We start from the raw sequence: 18,893 nt of genomic DNA, 5'->3' as shown, positions 1-18,893 counted from the left end.
GGTATCCTCCCTCCCTCGGGTACTATCCTCAGGTGCTTCTTACTGAATGTAAAGGAACTGCAGGACCCATGGCCACAAGCATAAAGAATAAAGCAATTATTTATTAATACACCTAATACCTGGGAGTGAGTCCGCCATGGGGCTCAGTGCCAGTATGCTCACCCTTCCACTGTGACCCCTTAAGAGTTATTACTACAGCAGTGTGCATCAGTCTGGTGGGGAAGGGTTCTATTGCAGCCCTTGCTGCAGCAAACCAGTGAGCAGCTGTGAGCCTCCCCCCCGATTTTTTTCCTTCATGGATAGGATTCAGCTCCGGTATGTGAGAGGAAGACCACTGACCTCACCCATTTGTTCCTCTGTCCCACCCCTTGACTGGGACTCTGCAGGAAACTTGCACAGCTCTCAGGTTGCCCACTGCCTCAGCAGTCTGACTCAGTGCGTTGTGCCTGCGTCACATCAAACTGAGACCTCAGATTAGAGCGCCGAGCTGAATGCTGGGTGGCTGAAGATCACTGTAGTGATCCTAACCAGAAGACTGTTGTATGATCGAGGAGCTAGTGATCCACCTAACAGTTAACCTGAGAAGGTGCAGGCCTAAGCTGCGCCATCCCGCATGTATAACTTCGCCTTCCAGCCTGTGTTGCACCGTCCACATCCCTTGCTAACAAAATAAACTTAGCTGCCTAACTCTAACAAAGGAGCCTATAGGCAGCTCCAGCTTGGTGCTGGTGATTATAGCATCTGCACATCTTTATCGTAAAGTGAAGTGGCAGGGTCCCACACAAACATCCTTTTATTTGACAATAGAAATTATTAACAGAATTATTTTCTTCTAAGAAAATCCTGTAGGAGCTCTAAAGACCAAGACGTTGGTGGAACCTCCCTACAGCGGGGATCTGCACAATATGCCATGCCTTGATTGAAGGCCCCTCTGGTTGTGTGCAAATCTGAAGGACACACAACTACCCATACTAACCTCTTTTTCCTTCTGGCGTTAAGTTTATTAAATGGAATTTTAATCAATACCTTCTGCATCCAGTTTTGGGCTCCCCAGTTCAAGAAGAACAGGGAACTGCTCAAGCAAGCCCAGCGGAGAGCTACCAAGAGGATCAGGGGACTGGAGCATCTCCCTTGTGAGGAAAGGCTGAGAAATCTGCATTTGTTCAGCCGGGAGAAAAGAAGGCCGAGGGGGGATCTCATCAATACTTAGAAATATCTAAAGGGTGGGTGTCAGGATGATGGGCTGGACTCTTTTCAGTAGCGCCCAATGACAGGCCAAGGGGCAATGAGCACAAGTTGGAACACAGGAAGTTCCACTTAAATATGAGAAAAAACGTCTTTACTGTGAGGGTGACAGAGCAGTGGAACAGTCTGCCCAGGGAAGTTGTGGAGTCTCCTTCCCTGGAGAAATTAAAAACCTGCCTGGATGCAGTCCTGTGCCCCTCCTGCTCTAGGTGTGCCTGCTCAAGCAGGGGGGTTGGATGAAATGATCTCCAGAGGTCCCTTCCAACCCCTGCCATTCTGTGATTCTGTGATTCTCTCTGAGTATGAGTGCCTTTCTCTCTGGGATCAATAGCCCAAAGTTTATTATCTCAGGATTTAGACCTGTCTATTTAACACTAAGTTGTAAACCCTGAACTCCAGGTGAAACATGCAAGTCTTGGAACCCAGATGGTTGCTGGGGCTTTACAACTTACGGCTGAGGTTAAATTTTAAAACTTATGCCCTAAGCAGTGAATGTATAAACTGTAAATCCTGACTGATAAATGGAGTCCCACAAAATTAACAAGTAATCCACAACACCTGAGTGAGAAACCCTCAACAAGAAATTCTAAACCAAAAACTGCACAAGAAAACCTCCAAACCCTCAGTTTTGTGCAAGAAAAAACAAAGCACATGCAAGCAGGAAAAGAGAAGTAAACAGTAAAGAGAAGACAAAGAATTTCTGCCCACAGCTTAAAACACTTTGCCTTCATGTGTGAGTGCAGCAGAACTGTAAGACACAACACAAACACTTCACAGTTGCTGTTTATAAGCTTGGTTTTAGCCACTGTTCCAATGTGACCATATGCAAGAAGCGATACATAGGATTGTATTAAGCTGCACTTCCACTGAACCGACCTGCCACACTGAGCACTAATTCATGTGCAGTACCAACGAAGGTTTGTGTTATCCAGGCTATCCAGAAGATGGCACGGAGTGGCCAGAACGAGGGTAAAACACTACAGACAGGGAAATATTTATGATTTAGATTAGACGTGTTTTTAGCCTAATAACCATGTTGTGAGCATTTCTAGCCCAAGCTACCTAACTGCTCAGGCACCCGGCTGTCTTCAGCGTTCGACAGATGGTACTCCTCAGGGAAACTGCAGCGTACAGACACCACAATGTTAGAAGTGTTCGTTTGTCTTACTTGGCATGAAAAAAACACAGCATAGAAAGGGAGAGCAGTAGTCCTCTCCGCTACCCGCTTTCTCATTAAACACAGGCAAGAGAAGGAAAGCTAAGACCTCAGACTCCCAGGCAACCATCTACTGCCCTGCCCAAAAGCACTGCCTACTCAGCATGCCGCCACCAGAAACATCCCTCTCATTCATCTGAGAGGAAGGAAGCCAGCCCACACTCCAGCCCTCTGTCTCCCACACACCACGTACGCTCCTTCACTTAGCACTTCTCCCACAGAAACATCAGGCACACAACACCCATGGCACCCAAACTTTTTGGTCTCCTCCTGACCATTCAGAAAGCAGCCTCTAAAACCCCAAGCACGAGAGAGACTAAGCTAATAGGAAACCGACTGTAGGTAGGACAATGAGAGAAGCCAGGTTTCACTTCACTTCCATAGGCTGCCTAACGCACACAAGTAGCTGAAGTCAAACAGACCCTGCTAGAAAGCCCTGTGACTCAACAGTGTGCCCAAAGGCTGAGTCACGTGCAAGCTGCTGCTGCAGAGAGGTGGAAGAGGAGCAGAATGAGGCTGATGCAGGGAAGATACCTGTTTACATAAAGGCAGATCCAACGGGAAATCAGGCTCTGTCCAGTATCGCCTTCATGACTCAAGCTGCACCATGTGACAGCCCTGTCTGGGAACAGGTGAGCAAGAGGCAGTAACAGCGTATGTGGAGGACATATGATAACAGCTCCTACTATGGGCACCCGCCCTAACACCCAATTACTCGGAGACTCTCATCTGTCTTCCTGACACCTTCCCCACAAACCTCTTCACTATCAACCGTACCCTCCTCATAGCATCCTGGCCCATTGGTGCTCCCGTGGTGCACATCCACAGCCCCATGCTCCAGCAACAAAAATCTCAGAAGTGTTAGGTTTAGTCTGAATGAGGCAGATCAATGACACCTTCCATTCACTACTGATCAACTCCACTGAGCACTCACTACCTCGAAGGCCTGACAAAACACAAAGGAATGCCAGACACTCAGCTTGACAGGAATCCAGAAAAGGGGATGGGAGAAGAAGAGAAGAAAAGAGGGATAGGGAGACAGGTAAATGGAAAGAAGGATTTAGGGGGCCTTTGAGGAGTGTTTGGGGGTCAGTAGGAGGTTTGAGAAAGGGTTTGGGAGAGTTTGGGGGCTGCTGGCAGCTTTGTAGCGGTCTCTTGGGGGGTCTGGGGCAGGCTTTAGGTATCTGGGATCTGTAAGGCCATTGCAGATCCACGGCAAGTAGCAGGGAAAACGACAGTACAGTGCGAGGCCTGTGCTAGTCATTTTCAGCATCCAGCGGTGCTGATGCCAGTAGTCTCTGCTGTGGCATAACTTCATCAGCCAGAGCTTTTGGGGGGAGGCATAGTAAAGTCCATCACCCCCATGGCTCCTGCAATGCTGACAGCCACACACAGCAGCCAAGGTACTGGCACCCACATACACACAGCATTCCATCCAGGGCAGTCCTCCCCCACCCCGCCAGCTCTAACCCCCTCTTTTCTGCCCAACTCTACTCCTGCAAGGGCATTTCAGACACCCTCTTGAACTGTCCCTCCAAACCCGCCAACTGCTCAACTGTCTGTCATGGATTGAGTGATGCACTTCACTAGTAAGAGAAGCAGCAATGTTTACTGATATAAAACAGCAACTTAAAGTTTGAGAGTAATGCGACAGTGGTTTAACAAGATTCAATGGCAAGGTACACTTTGTTATTTACCGCACAGAGGGCAGAGTCAGACAAAACTGCTAGGGAGACCCTCCTGTTGAGTCATGAGGTTCAGAGAGGACCATCCTTACATTCTAAACCTCCCTTAGAGGAGGCTATGTATGGCTAGATCCAAACTTAGTCCAGTCTAGGACTTGGTCAATGGTTTATGTCTAAAGGACTATATCTGCACAATCAATCTAAAATAAAATCTTAATGAAGCTTACAAAGTTTAGCAAGCAATTAGTCACTTACCAAGAATCTGTTGCAGCAATGAATCTCTCAATATTGAGGAGTAAGGAATCTCCGTAGCAGGTGTTACCTTGAGAGGCATCCCCACTCAAGGGGAGATCCTGTCGTGCAGCCCGCTGCCATGCAGGAGAGCTCAAAGGGTTCTTCGACTGCTCACTGTTTATGGGCGTAAGATGACTGACTCATAGTCATAATTGCATACTGACCACAGATTTTAGTTTCTTCCAAATTTGGCTTGAGTCAGACATTGACCAGCACTGTGGCTAGGTGGGCACATTGCTCAAATTAGCCCTTGGCTATTGTGTTGACAAGGGATAATCATTATTTAAAATCAGAAAGCAGTGCTCAAGCAGGGCCACCTACAGCCAGCTGCCCAGGACCACATCCAGACAGCTTTTGAGTATTGCCAAGGTGGGAGACTCCACAACCTTTCTAGGCAATCCGTGCCAGTGCTCCATTGCCTGCACAGTGAAAAGGGCTCCCTGATGTTCAGAGGGAACCTCCTGTGCTTCAGTTTGTGTCCACTGCCTCTTGTCTCATCACTGGGCACCACTGAAGACAGCCTGGTTCCATTGTCTTCACACCCTCCCTTCAGGTATTTATATACATTGATAAGATATATTCCCCTCCCCTCCTCCCCCCAAACCGTCTTCTCTCCAGGCTTAACAGTCCCAGGTCTCTCAGGCTTATCTCATGTGAGAGATGCTCCAGTCCCTTCATCACCTTGGTGGCCCTTCACAGGACTCTCTCCAGTATGTCCGTACCTCTCTTGCACTGAGGAGCCCAAAAGACCTCCTGTGCTACAGACTACAGCCCAGATACCCTTCCCACCCAAAAATTCCAGATCCCCTGACACAGGAAAGAAGCCCCAGATAACCTGAGTAAGCAAATGATCCCCAACGAACTGAGGAATGCACCAGAGATGCCAGCACAACCTCAGAAAAGCCACCAAGACAAAAAAAAAAATATGGCTCCACAGGCCCTGTGATAGCTCTGGGAATAGAGGAAAATCCCCAGAAGCAAAGGGTGCGGTCCTAGAGAACCCGCCCCACGGAGACAGAGCATCAATGGGCCCACTTCCCAGCATCTAGACTGCTAGGAACATCCGTCTCCTACAGCACATCACAGTAGAGGCACTAAGGAGCTTTTATGCTCAACCTAAATGAGCTATAGCGTGACGTTCTTCAATTAACCCTAACAGGATTATCTGGTATTGATCAAACATGTACTGTCCATCCTGAGATGCACTGTATTAAAAAACATAAATCCAAACAAAAGCCCTGTACACAAGTGTCCATCTCTGCTATCAAAGTTGTTTGAATTGATCAGTTCCATACAGCAGCATAATCAATATGCAGATTTCCATGGCACTTTAAATTCCTCCGTGATCTCCATTAGCAACAACTTGTAGTTCTGAAGAGAGAGGATAACGGTATGAATTGTGCTGCAGGAGTAAGTGTGTGCCTATTCTGTGTCACGGCGTTAGAACGCACAATTGAGGTGGCATTAACAAGATATTCACACAGTGACTCTGCTCGAAGTTTCTTCATCTCTTTTGCTTTTGGCACTCCAGGCCAACATCACATTCAAGTATCTGATTGCAAACTTTGCCAATCCAGGGAAACCACTAAGAAATCTATCAATAAATGAGGTTCCTGCTTAAGCCTTTTACAACAGAACTGCTGTAGTTGCCCCAGCTCTTGGACAACTTTTATGTTAAAATTAGAAACATCAAGAGAAGTCTAAAAAAAAAATATACAGTGCAACAACAACTTTAAAGTAAAAGAAGAAAGTCAAGCAATTCTGGAAGAAAGTGAATGAGTCGAGTTTCTACTTTGTTCCATTTATACAAATTAAGAACAGAGGTTCTTAAATATTCAAAGCATGAAAACAGAACTGAACTATTATCAATGAACAAAAACATCTTTGACAATTCATCTTTTAATAGAAAGTACTTAAATTATATTTTAAAACAACGCTGAGAAAAGGACAGCTCAGCTGTAAATCTGTAATCTGACAAGCATCTCGCAGCATTTATCATGCTTTTTTTTCTTTTTGTGGTGTATGAAACTAAAAAATCTCAACCAAACAACAAAAAACCAAAAAAAACCAACCAACATCCTTCCATTACAGAAAACAGCAGACAGGAATATAGTTAAACTCATTAGCCAAGGGTTTTCAAATTACCTATATGCTGCACAGTAGACAAATATTTAACCACCTACTCCCCCCGCCCAGATCCCTCAAGAATAACATCTCAGTGCTTTGGATTAAATGATGACCAACTGAATTGATTTTGTCGTCTTGGCAACACTAAATCCACTGACAGATCTCTCTGTTCTTTTTCTGAATCTACCAGCTGATAGCCAAGCATGTTTATAGCACCTTTGCAAACTTCTTGTATTTTCTTAATTTTCTGGAAGGAAAGAACATTTCTCCAGGCCTGTGAAACACTAACTGCATCTCGAGATGTGATTTTGAAGGCTTCTTTTTTTTTTCCTGGTCCCTGTCCATGTGTGATATTATAGATCCAGCTTTTGAGCGTGGGGGTCAAACTAAGATTTGCAAATTTATACATTTCTGAGATTTGTGATAATGGATCTCTTACCAGATCTTCAAAACGGATCATTAAATAGCGATCTTTAAGGAAATTAGGTGGTTTCAGAGTAGCCGTTTCATAAATCTGAACATGGCTTCTACAAATCTCTTCCATTACTTTGTACTTGCTGTCTTCTACTTTAGTGCCATTGGTACTCAAAACAATTCCATTGTCACGGGCTAATGCTTTGACTGATTGTTCCCGTGACTTGACGACTGCCCTGGGGTCACGGACCAAGTGAATAATTTTGAGATTCAGGGACGGATCAGTGAGAAGGGGGTAGAGGACCTTCAAGTCAAAGAATCGAACCTCCTTGATGACAACATGCCTGTAAGTTTTACAGGCTTCCTCCACCTTGCTGAACGGGTACCGTCCACAAAGAGTCTTGCATGCCATCTCACTGGTTATGTCAGTACGCTGAAAGGAGTCACAAGCAGGAGCTGAACACAGAGCCCGACTCACTGCCCACTGAAAAAGATCGGATAAGTTTCTTTTCCAAGGCATGTAAGCATCAAACACAGACATGTCACACAGAAAGACTGATCTGACTAGGTCCCGCACTGCCATGTGCAAGACTTTGGCACTGTTCTGGTACATTGTAACCCACACATGCCATGCAGGCTCCATCAGGTAGAAGACGCTGGGGTGCTGGCTGAAAAGTTGACCGACAAAAGATGATCCTGACCGCCAGGAGGAGAGAATGAGGATGTGAACTTGAGATGGTTTCTCCTCAGACTGAGGCATGAAGCTACTGTACCGGGAATACATGAAGAGTAAGAATCCAGTCTGAACCGTAACAAAAAGTATAACAATTGTGCTAGGAATCCGAATCCTTGCCATTCTCACCGAGGAGAAGCACTTTAAAAAGCTGAAAAAGAGAAGGAAAATGCTGGTGAACCATTGCTGCAGTGGCACAATAATGATAAAACTTACACAATACAAACTCTTGCATTAGTAAAACCTTTCTTCCAATATGCATGTATATATTTGGTACTATTTGCTTCCTTAATCAGTGGCACTGGGAGATGATCGTCTGCAGGTGACAGGTGTCAGAAACTGAAAGAAAGTAAGGCCTGACAGCAAGGTCACAGCAGAAATAAGTTTGGAGCAAATGTTTGATGCTGAAGGAAACCTTGGGTTGATGCTGCTCAAGCGTTGGAGAAGAAAACCCTACAAAATACATAAAGCCCTCAACTTGAATTCTGGTAAATACTGCCGAGTGAAAAAAGCCTTTCTGAATCACTCCACTGTACTTCCATTTCAGTCTAACATTACCAGGGCTTCTACCCCTTAAAAGTAGATGAGAGCATCAGTAACTGTGACTACTGAAATAAAAATCATCATCTTATCTAATGTGAGCACTGTATCCTGCAGTGACTATAGGGCACTACACTGATTGATGCTTGTGCACAACCCTCTATTTTCCAAATTGCACAAGATGGGTGAAAACTTGCCATCTGAAACCACATCTGGCCACAGATGTTAAAATGAAAAAGTAGCTGACGTGTGTCTTTGGGCTGGAGCACATATACTCCAGGACTGAATGCCCTGAGTTTGCATTTAAGGAATTATCCATTTGTAAAGTAGAATTAGTCTGCATGTAACTCCTGGAAAATTTTAGGCATGTCGACCCCAAGTGCATTTCTGTTTTACTTTAAAGTCACAGTTCAAGCCACAAGCACTCCTCACAACTTTTTACTAGAGGTTTTTGGCACCTAACCCTTTGTGCTCTCACTTTTGCAGATTCCACCTGTAAGCAGTCAGTATATGTTAGCAGGCACGGTATTAGGAAAATAAGAATCCTTGTGTATTAAGATCATCTTGAGATTTTTACATTTGCTATCTAGTTGCATTTAGACATTTTTTTTCTTGTTACAGTGAAGGGTAGGTATATAAACACACTGTGGACTCCTGAAACTAAACCATGGAGACTAGTGACATAATAAATGCATTAAGTTCTTAATGCTAGCCTAGTGAGACATGAAAAACACTATTAATTAGTACCAAAAGCTGAAATAAATGGTCAAGTGAAAGAGACAGTAGAAATGGGCAGGTTTGGCTCCTTCCACTGCCTAAATGTCTCTTCATGGTATAAAGAAATGCACTCTATCTTAAATTAACACAATTTTGCTAGTAAACTTTTGTTTGTAAGCCAAGAAAAATAGCAGAAATGTGAGCTGAGTAGGAAAACAGAAGTCAACAGAATCATCTACCTTCAGTACCATACAGTATCTTGTAAGGAGAGTAAGGCAAGAGTAAGGTACTAACTTGCCTGTGAAGTTTTTCTTCCGAAGTACCATCTCTCGCTGGTAAGACAGAATCACAGAATCATTTAGATTGGAAAAGGCCTTCAAGATCATCGAGTTCAACTGCAAATCTAACGCTGCCAAGCCCATCACTAAACCATGCTCCTTGAGCACCATATCTACACGTCTTTTAAATACCCACCAAGGGATGGTGACTCAAACACTTCCCTGGGCAGCCTATTCCAATGCTTGACAGCCCTTTTGGTGAAGAAATTTTTCCTAATACCCAGCCTAAGCCTCTCCTGGCACAAGTTGAGGCCATCTCCCCTCGACCTATCACTTATTATTTCTGAGAAGAGACTGACCCCCACCTCACTACAACCTCCTTTCATGTAGCTGTAGAGAATGATAAGGTCTCCCCTCAGCCTCCTTTTCTCCGGGCTAAACAACCCCAGTTCACTCAGCTGCTCCTCCCAGGACTTGTTCTCTAGATCCTTCACAAGCTTCATTGCTCTTCTCTGGACACAAAGTTCTACATACTCTTTACATCCACTCTAGTTTATACCCACTCAGATAAAAATGTCTTTTTGCTGTTTTATTATGTTCCTTACTTCACCACACAATCTGTTTCTGTAGCTTAAGAACAGCATTTATTTCTCCCTAAAATTATGGTTATTACTGAGCTTTTAGTGGTTGTGCTGCCCGCTGAGGCAAGGCCCTTTTCTCCAGTGGTTCCACATTCTCATCAACTCTGTACAAATATCCTTGACACATGACTGCAACAGCTCCGAGAATTAAACCAATGGCCCCCTAAGCCTCTCTTGCGCAGTCCCAACACTTACCAGATGCTTGGCCAAACTGTTTCAGTGCGCTAGCCTGGAAAAAAAGCTACTGCTCATTTTTCTTAACCTAGCTTTTTGGCACTGAAGCAACTCAGCACAGCACAGGCCAGCACTGGAGCTGGAAGAAGGTAGGGAACCAAAGGGCACAGAAGGGAAGGAGAGTGGGGGAGCCCCAGACCACAGCTGCCAACAGAACGTAGCTTTAGCCATGCACACAGGTCTTCAAATTAATCAGTATTATACCTTTTAACCATCTTCTGCATAATCATGGCACAAAATAATTTACATGGATTTTTCAGATGGAGTCATACTAGGCCTCCCCTACGATCGGTCTCTCAAGCCTACTGGGTCACTACTCACATTACAGAAGCATGCAGGTAACTGCCAAGCTTACAAAATACAAATGAACAGTGAAAGAAATAAACCCACACAACTTCTGGGAAACAAACTAAAAAAAAAACAAAACAAAAAACCACACACCTTTCTCATCAAGCTGCTACAATTCTTCTGTCATTTCAAAATAGTGATAAAAGGATCCCGGTTTGTCTCATGGAATCACAGAAGTGGCAGGTTCTGAATGAGGTTGGCAGGCACCTTGTGAGGTTACCTGGTCCAACCCCTCCCTGCTCAAGCAGGGCCACCTACCGCCAGCTGCCCAGGACCACGTCCAGACAGCTTTTGAGTATCTCCAAGGTTGGAGACTCCACCACCTCTCCGTGGCAACCTCTGCTAGTGCCCCATCACCCACACAGTGAAAAAGTGTTTCCTGCTGTTCAGAGGGAACTCCTCCGTCTTTCTGTTTGTGCCCATCACCTCTTATCCTGTCACTGAGCGCCACTGAAAAGAACCTGACCCCATCTTCTTTACACATCCCCTTCGGACATTTACAAACATTGGTAAGATCTCCCAGTATCAGCCTCTCCTTCCAGTGTCCTATCATCAGCAAACTTGCTAAGGGTACACTCCTCCCCATCATACAGATCATTAACAAAGACGTTGAGCTGGACTAGATCCTGTACTGACCCCTGAGGTACACCACTAGTTACTGGCCTTCAACTAGACTTTGTTCCACTGACCATCACCCTGTGGGCCTAGCCTTCAGCCAGTTTTCAATCCACCTCACCGTCCGCTCATCCAGCCCATACTTCACCAGCTTCTCTATACAGTAACCTTTACTGATGTCACTTCACAATGTCAGTTTTTTAAGTAGCAAAATGGCACGAAAAATTACTTGGGTGTATTTCCATATTCCTATCTGAGAGGGTAGCAACAAAATAACACATGGTACACAGTCCTCATAAATAACCTTATTTTTCAGGGCCACGTTCATAAGCCAATTCAAAGCTACGAAAAGAGCATGCCTTTTTACAAGACCCAGATGTCAATATATTCATTCAAATCACTACTAATATACCCAGGCAGGCAAGCATTGACAAGGTAGCCCAGTCTGCCCTTTCTGCTCAGGCAATGGCGTCTGGGCAGCAAAAAAAATATGCCACCAATTTTGGGCGGGGGTGGGGGGGATGTCTGCAGACCAAATACACTGCAAGTTCACTTTTGTATCTTGCTACATAATCAGTATGAAAGCTGTACTTTAAAGGGAGGCAAAAGAATGATCCGGTCTATAAACTGATACCTTGGCACTGCCCTAAACCCTGAAATGTTAACTATGGAATTACTGGTCCCTTGGCATCAGTCCAAGATCTCCTTGGGATCCCAATCAGTCCTGATTCTATACGGGACCAATTACTTTTTTTTCAGAGCGTCGTATTGTGCATGCTAATTTGCCCACAATAATTCATCAAGACAATATAGCAGAATACAATAAGGTGTGAAGATCAAGCACAAGGAGAGTCAATGACTTCTGTAAAAGTAATACTGAAGTGACTTTCACTCCTCAGCCTGGAAGAGAGACTCCCTGGACAGGGAAATCACAAGTGGCCTGGAGAGAGCAGCCGCAAAAACACTCTCTCACGACTACTCAAGAAAGGAAAATTGGGAGAATTCAATTAAATGATCACTCGTGACAAAATCTTTTTGTACACTGCATCATAAAAAAATGTGAAACTCTGCCTCAAACTGCTGTGACAGCAAGAGTATACAAGAGTTCAGCAAATCAAATTACATCAAATGAAAGTAATTAATGGAAGAAGAGCCTCTCAAGGACTGTTAAATGGAAAGGTGAGGCTACAGCCAGTGGCTCAGCAATTCCCGCACCTATGATGGCCCGAGGTATCTGCCTGCATTCTTGGAGGTATACTAGGAGAAAGCACATTTCCTGAACTATTTAACCTTTTCTGTAGCAATCCCCTACTTGCTACTGTCAGGCACAAGAGCAGATAGACAAACCTTTGGTTTAATTCAGCATGGCCATTCTTCATAGACAGAATCTGCCTTGTTCAAATACTGAATTTTTGCATATTATGTCACCAGAAGCATCTACGAGTTTCTCTATGCTGTGAGGATTATCAGCAATCCAGCAGCCTGCACTGACACTTCGCCAAACGAGGTGGTGAAGAATCTAAGCAAAAGTGGAAGAGCAGGAGCATTTGCTAGTTCAAGTTTTCCTGAAATAGATTATATGCCTGAAAGCCAGCCAGTCATTAACTACCTCAAATCTTTTTATTATCTGCAAAACATTAGCCATTTTCTGTTCCAAGACTGCGTTCTGCAGCTCCTCACAGTCTAACCCATTACATAGCTTTTAGAGATCCAACGATGCTTTTTAAAGAATTAGCATGTTTCTACTCTAGCTACACAGAACTGCTGCTCCACTCTAACCAAGATCACTCTGCAGAAATGCAAATCCTAACTGTTCTTTATACCTCATTGGTGAGGGGTGGGGTAGCGAGGAATAAAAACATGTAGGTGTTAAAACAAAAGCCAGTTTTTTAAATTCATATCTACCTTGACTGTCCCTTGGACCTCTCCTCGCTCCAATTCCCACCCAAGTACTGTTGCAAACAATACTGTGCCAACAAAAAACCCCCAGCTAACATGACTATTAGTCCATAATTTGTGTCTGAACTAGTCTGCCCACCATAAGCACTATAAATAATATGTAAAATGATTGCAGCTAAAGTATTTCCCTACTCTTCAGTATAATATAAACTGCAAGAAAAAGTGTGATATCAAAGTAAAGCACTACGTAGAACACATTTTTAGTATTTAAGATTCATCTCCTACCCTTTTGGGAAAGTTGGGATGTTTCTAAAGAATATACGTGCATGCAGACACTACAAAGAAATGAATAATTACACAACAAAATGCAGCACCCTGGGCAGTTTCCAGTGCATGAGGCCAAACACACATCCAGTTCACTGGATTTTCTCTGTAAACAGCGCCTTTTATTTCTGCATTTCTCACACTGGGCATGTGTAATTCTATTTGCATTTAAATACCCTTTTACCATTCACAGCTGCATTCTGCAGTTAAGGTGCTTTCAGCCCAGGTTAATCCCTTTAATGTACAACTTTATAACCCACCAAGCTCTTGGATGATTTTTGACAAATATTAGCTGAGGCAGACAGCAGCTCGAGTACCCTGAAGAATCACCTTCTCAGAGTTGCTGAACATATATATACACATAGATATATTTATAAATCTACTGAATAGATTACATGATATCATTGTCTTAATCGTGAGGGTCAGGACCTACTCCTACAGGCTATTCCTTGACCCTCTATTCCACTGCAGGACTCACCAGAGTCCTGTTAGGCAAGCTCGGTCTTTCAGCACAGAAAGGCAACGTGCCAAAACTTCACTAGTTACTAGGTGAAACACTAGTCTGTGAGTTGCTTTGCGTTGCCTCGCCTCTCTTTTGCCAGTGCCCTCCTCCTCTGCTCAGCAGCACTACCTGCCCATCTCAAGCTCCCCTCGGGAGAGCTAAAAGAGGGCTTGTTCCCACCTCCTTTCTTCCTTCTTTGCTTCACAGCAGTGCTTTCTTGTGGCTGCACCTGCCTGACTAGAGCAGTCCTGCTGACTAAAAAACATGGGGTGGGTAAGGGAGCAGCACTGGAAGGGCCAGAAGTCCTAGCATCACTGCCACTTCAGCTGCCATCTAAGTGACAAAACCTTCCAGCAAGCACCTCCTCACCGACTCATGAAATCAGACTGACCAGAAGTGGCAAGGTAGCTACAAGGGGCACAGAAAACTGTGAGGGACATCAACTGCACAGAGCGCTCCAAAACTTTTTGCATTGCTCAGCTGAGCCGTTCAAAGTATTGCAATACTTGGTGGCATCACCATATATACTTTTGTACATAACGAATAGTGCTAAGCATCAGTTATTTTAGTAACAGCTACAATGTTATTCCTTTTCTGTGATAGTAGTACTACTTCTTTTGTGATGCTATTTCTTCAGGGAGAGCTCTGACAAACACCAGAACAAAAGTATAATTCTAACAAATTCTTGAGGCAAATCATCTCTTCACAAGCCAATATAAATGTCCAAAATGTGATCTGAAAAGCAACTGCACATATGGTTTAGTTAACAGTCCTGAGTCAAGCTCTGTCACTGGGCTTGTCCACTAACGACTACTAATGGAAACAAGATCCTGGAGTAGATGAACCCTGGGTCTGCCCCAGAATAACTATTCTTACATTTTGTACATAGGAAATTAATTATACAAACTGGATAACAGAGCAATTATTTTCATCATCACAATGATTTTCAACATCACTGCACAAATAAACTGTGCAGTGGATGATCTTGCTTTCAGGGACTTTTCTTTGTCACGTAAGACAAGTAATGTTGGAATCGAGTAATCAGATCTTTGCAGGTCAGCACTGAAAAGAGCACAATTGCTCAATGAACTTCCTTTCAGTACAGAGTTTAGCCTGAAAAGACCTAATAAAGTAACAAAAATTAACTTTATAGCTACAAAAAAAGAGACCCTCCTATTACACTGCTAATTTTTTTCTGGGATACCAAAAAGACTGTAAAAAGACAGAAAAAGAGTGCCTCACAATGGAGCTGTAAAGAAACATGGGCTCTCTCTGAGCATGGGACAAAAGGCTGGGATGAGAGACTCCCTCAGAACAAACAGGTCTGGGTCTGTTGTAGGAAGACTGAAAAAATCTGGCTAGAATAAAGCGAAGAACTGAAAACAACTGACCGAAGAATTACAAGTACCTGCTCCCCTAAAAGGACTTCTGAGCAACGGAATCTTAGCTGTCTTTGTCAAAGTCTTCCTCGGCCATTTTGTGTCTGAGAAAATGTCCAGCTCACTTTCATTTAAAACAGTTTATGCAGCACTTTTAAAGCCCAAGTCTTTATAGATTACACAGAAATTACTTCAACGTCCACAAAATGCAAAAATACATTCAATTAATTTCCCAGATTGATGTCTTCCACTGAAAAATTAATACCTAATGCTATATTACGTGCTCAATCTCTTGCTAGCCAGGAATGATTTTGTCCTGTATGCCTGTCACGCACTAGATGCTGACTTTCATCGCAATCATACGAGATGAATATAAGTATCACTTATGTACTTACAATTCACCAAAACACCTCAGTACTGACGGTGAAAAGAATGATAATGGTAAACATCATCATGCATTTTAGAGAATTAATAGGAACGTGTGCATGGCATGTTAAACAGAGCAAAGGTCACCTGACGGTCTACTATACCTTATGGAGAAGTTTACCTACTGCATACTTCACCTACATCGCACCAATGCGACCACTACCAGAATGGCTTCTATGAGCTAATCGTAGCAACCTGGTTTGCTGCTCAAAAAAGTGAAATGCAGGAACATGACAAAGCTGGTCCAAGAAAAATGCACAACAATATTACTAGTAATTCTTGCTATAAATTACCCAGCTGACAAAATATCACCTTCCATTGTTCTTCCAACAGCTAGAAATGACACAACTTCACAAGGCAAAAGCTTACTGTATTGCCAAAAAAAAAAAATATGCAGAATGATCTCTAAATGGGGAAAGAAAAAGTTAGTTCGGAGGGTGCCTTCTATAACCACTGGTACCTCAAACAGAGTTACAAGTCTTTCCAATAGCTGATCATTGCTAAATAGTTGAAAGAATTAATAAGCCTGCTTGATTTTTTTAATACAACAGTGAAACTGCAACAGAAACAATAAAAGTACAGTAAATGTACTGTAATGAGACATTTTGAATTCTGACATATTAGCAATTCAGCTGATAGTGTTAATTTAGCTTTTGAAAGCATAATTCCTTTTACAGTCTAGTGGAAAACTGGAAGAGTCGCTTCCAGGGAGTCATCAGGTTTAAATACTTTATAATACAATGAAATATATCACAGATTTCATAACACGACCACAAAAAATATTAAGGTACTGGGATTTTCCTTCCTTTATATTGTTTGTGGAGTTAGATCACGTTGTTGTACCTGAACAAAAGGCAGTGTCGAGGCACAGCCCCACAACACCTATTTCTCCATACAATGCAGCTGAAGATCACAAAGTGTTTTCAGCTACCAGTTACTGGTGTTCAAGAAATTAGGTCTGCTCGGTTGCAACTTCTGTAGGAGTTTTTACTACTTTTAAGGATGGCAAAACTGGAGTGACAAAGAGGCACTCACAGTGACTGAATGTACAGCAGTGTCCTCATATTCAAAAAACCTGAGGACGAATGGGCAGAGTTGTGCCTCAGTTGCAGCGGTTGCTTTAGTGAGAAATAACGACAAATTCTTTGGCCAGTGTATCACTTTCACCTGGTAACAGAGGCTGGACACAGTAGAAAAATGGGAAGGGATTTCCAGAAATGACGGGAAATGTTTTTTCTAGCGCACCTGATTTCACCATCTAACTCCAACAACCACCACCTTAACCCGAATCAGCCATATTCTCGGGGGACGGGGGAGGGGAAAGATGGGGAGGAAGTAAGAAGAAAAAAGGCTGATTTTCAGCAGCTTTACCTCTGTCAACAACTGACTACAGCTCAAGTAACGCCCGGGCCGGGACTGTGCGACATCGGCACCGCGGCTCCGCCGCACCGGGTACTACCGCTACCCCACCAGCTTAAAAAGTAGTGCAAGTGATTATAAACACCACCGATACCGAAAAAAACCCGTCATCGCCCGGCTCGCCGACCGGGACGAGGAGCCTGTGGAACACCCCCAACCCCCTCACCGGCCTGCCTGTACCTTCCCGCCGCCTCCCGGCACCGTCGCGCATCCGAGCTGCCTACAGAGACAATGAGCCGCTTTCAGACGTGGCCGAGGCGCCGGGGCAGCGGGAGGAGCCCGGCAAGGAGGCGACCCGCCCCACCCCCGGAGCATCCCCGGGCAAAGGCGCGGCCTGGCCGACGCTGCCCGCCCGCCCGCCCGCCGCGCCCCCGGCCGCTCGAGTGGGACAGGCTCGGCGGGGCCACCGTGCCCGCCCCACCGCCGGCAGGCGGCGGAGAGCCTCCCACAAACGCCCGCCCCCCGCCCGTAGGGTCTCGGCAGGCTCACCGGAGCCGTTTCGTTGCATCTCCCAGCGGCCTGCGCCGTCTGCCCCGCGGCCCTCCCCAGCGCCTCGGGCCTGCCCGCCACAACCGCCGCCTCCTCCTGCTGCGGCCCACCGCACCCCCACGGGGCCGCGGCCGCCTGCCTGGTGCCAGGAGACCCAGAAGGCCCGACACCACTAACAGGCTGCTTGGCTAGCCAGGAAATAAGCATAGAGGCGCTTTCTTTCATCCTAGCATCACCCCTTAAAAAAAAAACAAACCTGCTGAAGCACGGCACTCACACATCCACATTCCCACTTCTCTTTATGCAGAGGACTTTTAACCAGCTAGTTACTTTTTCCTCTTGCAGAGCCACTTGCAGAAATCTGATCAATCCTAACATGCCTCTGTGGCCTTCCTCAGTAAAGAGCATTTAGATTGCTCTCTGGCATATGTGTACACAGAAGATGTGTGTGGTAGCACTGTGGTGGACTACAGTGGTATTATTTGTCTTTTTATTTTCTGTTGCATAGCAAGCTAAATGAAGAGTCCTTACAGAGCCTCCTGAGAAAGGCTCCTTCCTAAAGCTCCTTTAATGCTAGTTGCAGTGGATTGTCAGGTGTACTTCAGTATTTACAGCTGTAGCAGTAAACCTATCTACCTTTTTTTCTATTGCTTGGTTACTTACAGATGAAGAATGCCTCTTCAAGCTTGAAAAGGAGCCAAAACTATCAACCAAGATCTATGAACAGAATAAAAGTGATCCAGGAAGCTACCGCAGCAGAGATATCACAAACAGGTTTTTTTTTTCCCTGCTGTAGTCACACCTGTCTTCACTGCTCCTTTTACACTGCATTCACTTATTAGTCCCAGTCCTCAAACATGCCTCTTTCAAAAGAAAAAAAATGGAGAGATTTCTTCAGGTCATACTAAACAGTTACATGCCACCCGCAAGCAATTAACTTTTTGATTTCCTCCTTTTAACTTAAATAGTTCTCCTCTTAAATTACTGTAGAGGATTTTCTTTTAGAAGGAGAAAACATGTAACGTAAGGATATTTTTCTCTGTATTTGCTTAACCAGACCTATTCACCATTTCGTATACGCATTCACTGAACTGTTGCTCTGTGCAGCGTCATTTGTCATAACAATGTGGGAGGACACAACAGGAGAGAAAATGGCAACAGGGATAATGGAGTCTCCCAGTATTATTGTTGTTTTCTGGAATTATCCTCCTTCACGTTCCAGTTGCTACCTTAAACAGGGTTCTGTTCAGCTTGGAGGGCTGTTACGCGTTCCATTTTTTGTGGGAGTACAACAGCTCAAACCCTTAAAATGGGGTTCTATGGTCTTCTCCAGAGATTTCTATCCCTTGCTTATGCCCACCCTGATGC

The 18,893-nt window shown here is 44.5% G+C and overlaps 1 protein-coding gene across 3 annotated transcripts; it reads right to left on the bottom strand.

The window, feature by feature from the left end:
* Window positions 1–5,633: 5,633 nt before the first annotated feature.
* Window positions 5,634–17,549, bottom strand: LOC104047011 (carbohydrate sulfotransferase 5). Of its 3 annotated transcripts, none has more exons than XM_064459922.1 (2): window positions 17,526–17,549; window positions 5,634–7,865 (listed from the first exon to the last, which is right to left on the bottom strand). In XM_064459922.1, the coding sequence occupies exon 2, from the start codon at window positions 7,835–7,837 to the stop codon at window positions 6,656–6,658; it is 1,182 nt and encodes a 393-aa protein (XP_064315992.1). In that variant the 5' UTR covers window positions 7,838–7,865; window positions 17,526–17,549; the 3' UTR covers window positions 5,634–6,655. The 3 variants fall into 3 exon arrangements, with proteins under 3 accessions (XP_064315992.1, XP_064315990.1, XP_064315991.1); XM_064459920.1 differs by lacking the exon at window positions 17,526–17,549 and adding an exon at window positions 17,203–17,362; XM_064459921.1 differs by lacking the exon at window positions 17,526–17,549 and adding an exon at window positions 17,217–17,291.
* Between the last annotated feature and the right edge of the window lie 1,344 nt (window positions 17,550–18,893).

Source organism: Phalacrocorax carbo, chromosome 8, assembly GCF_963921805.1.
Source record: "Phalacrocorax carbo chromosome 8, bPhaCar2.1, whole genome shotgun sequence".
In the NCBI taxonomy this organism is placed as follows: Eukaryota; Metazoa; Chordata; class Aves; order Suliformes; family Phalacrocoracidae; genus Phalacrocorax; species Phalacrocorax carbo.
This window is presented reverse-complemented; position numbering and strand designations above follow the sequence as displayed.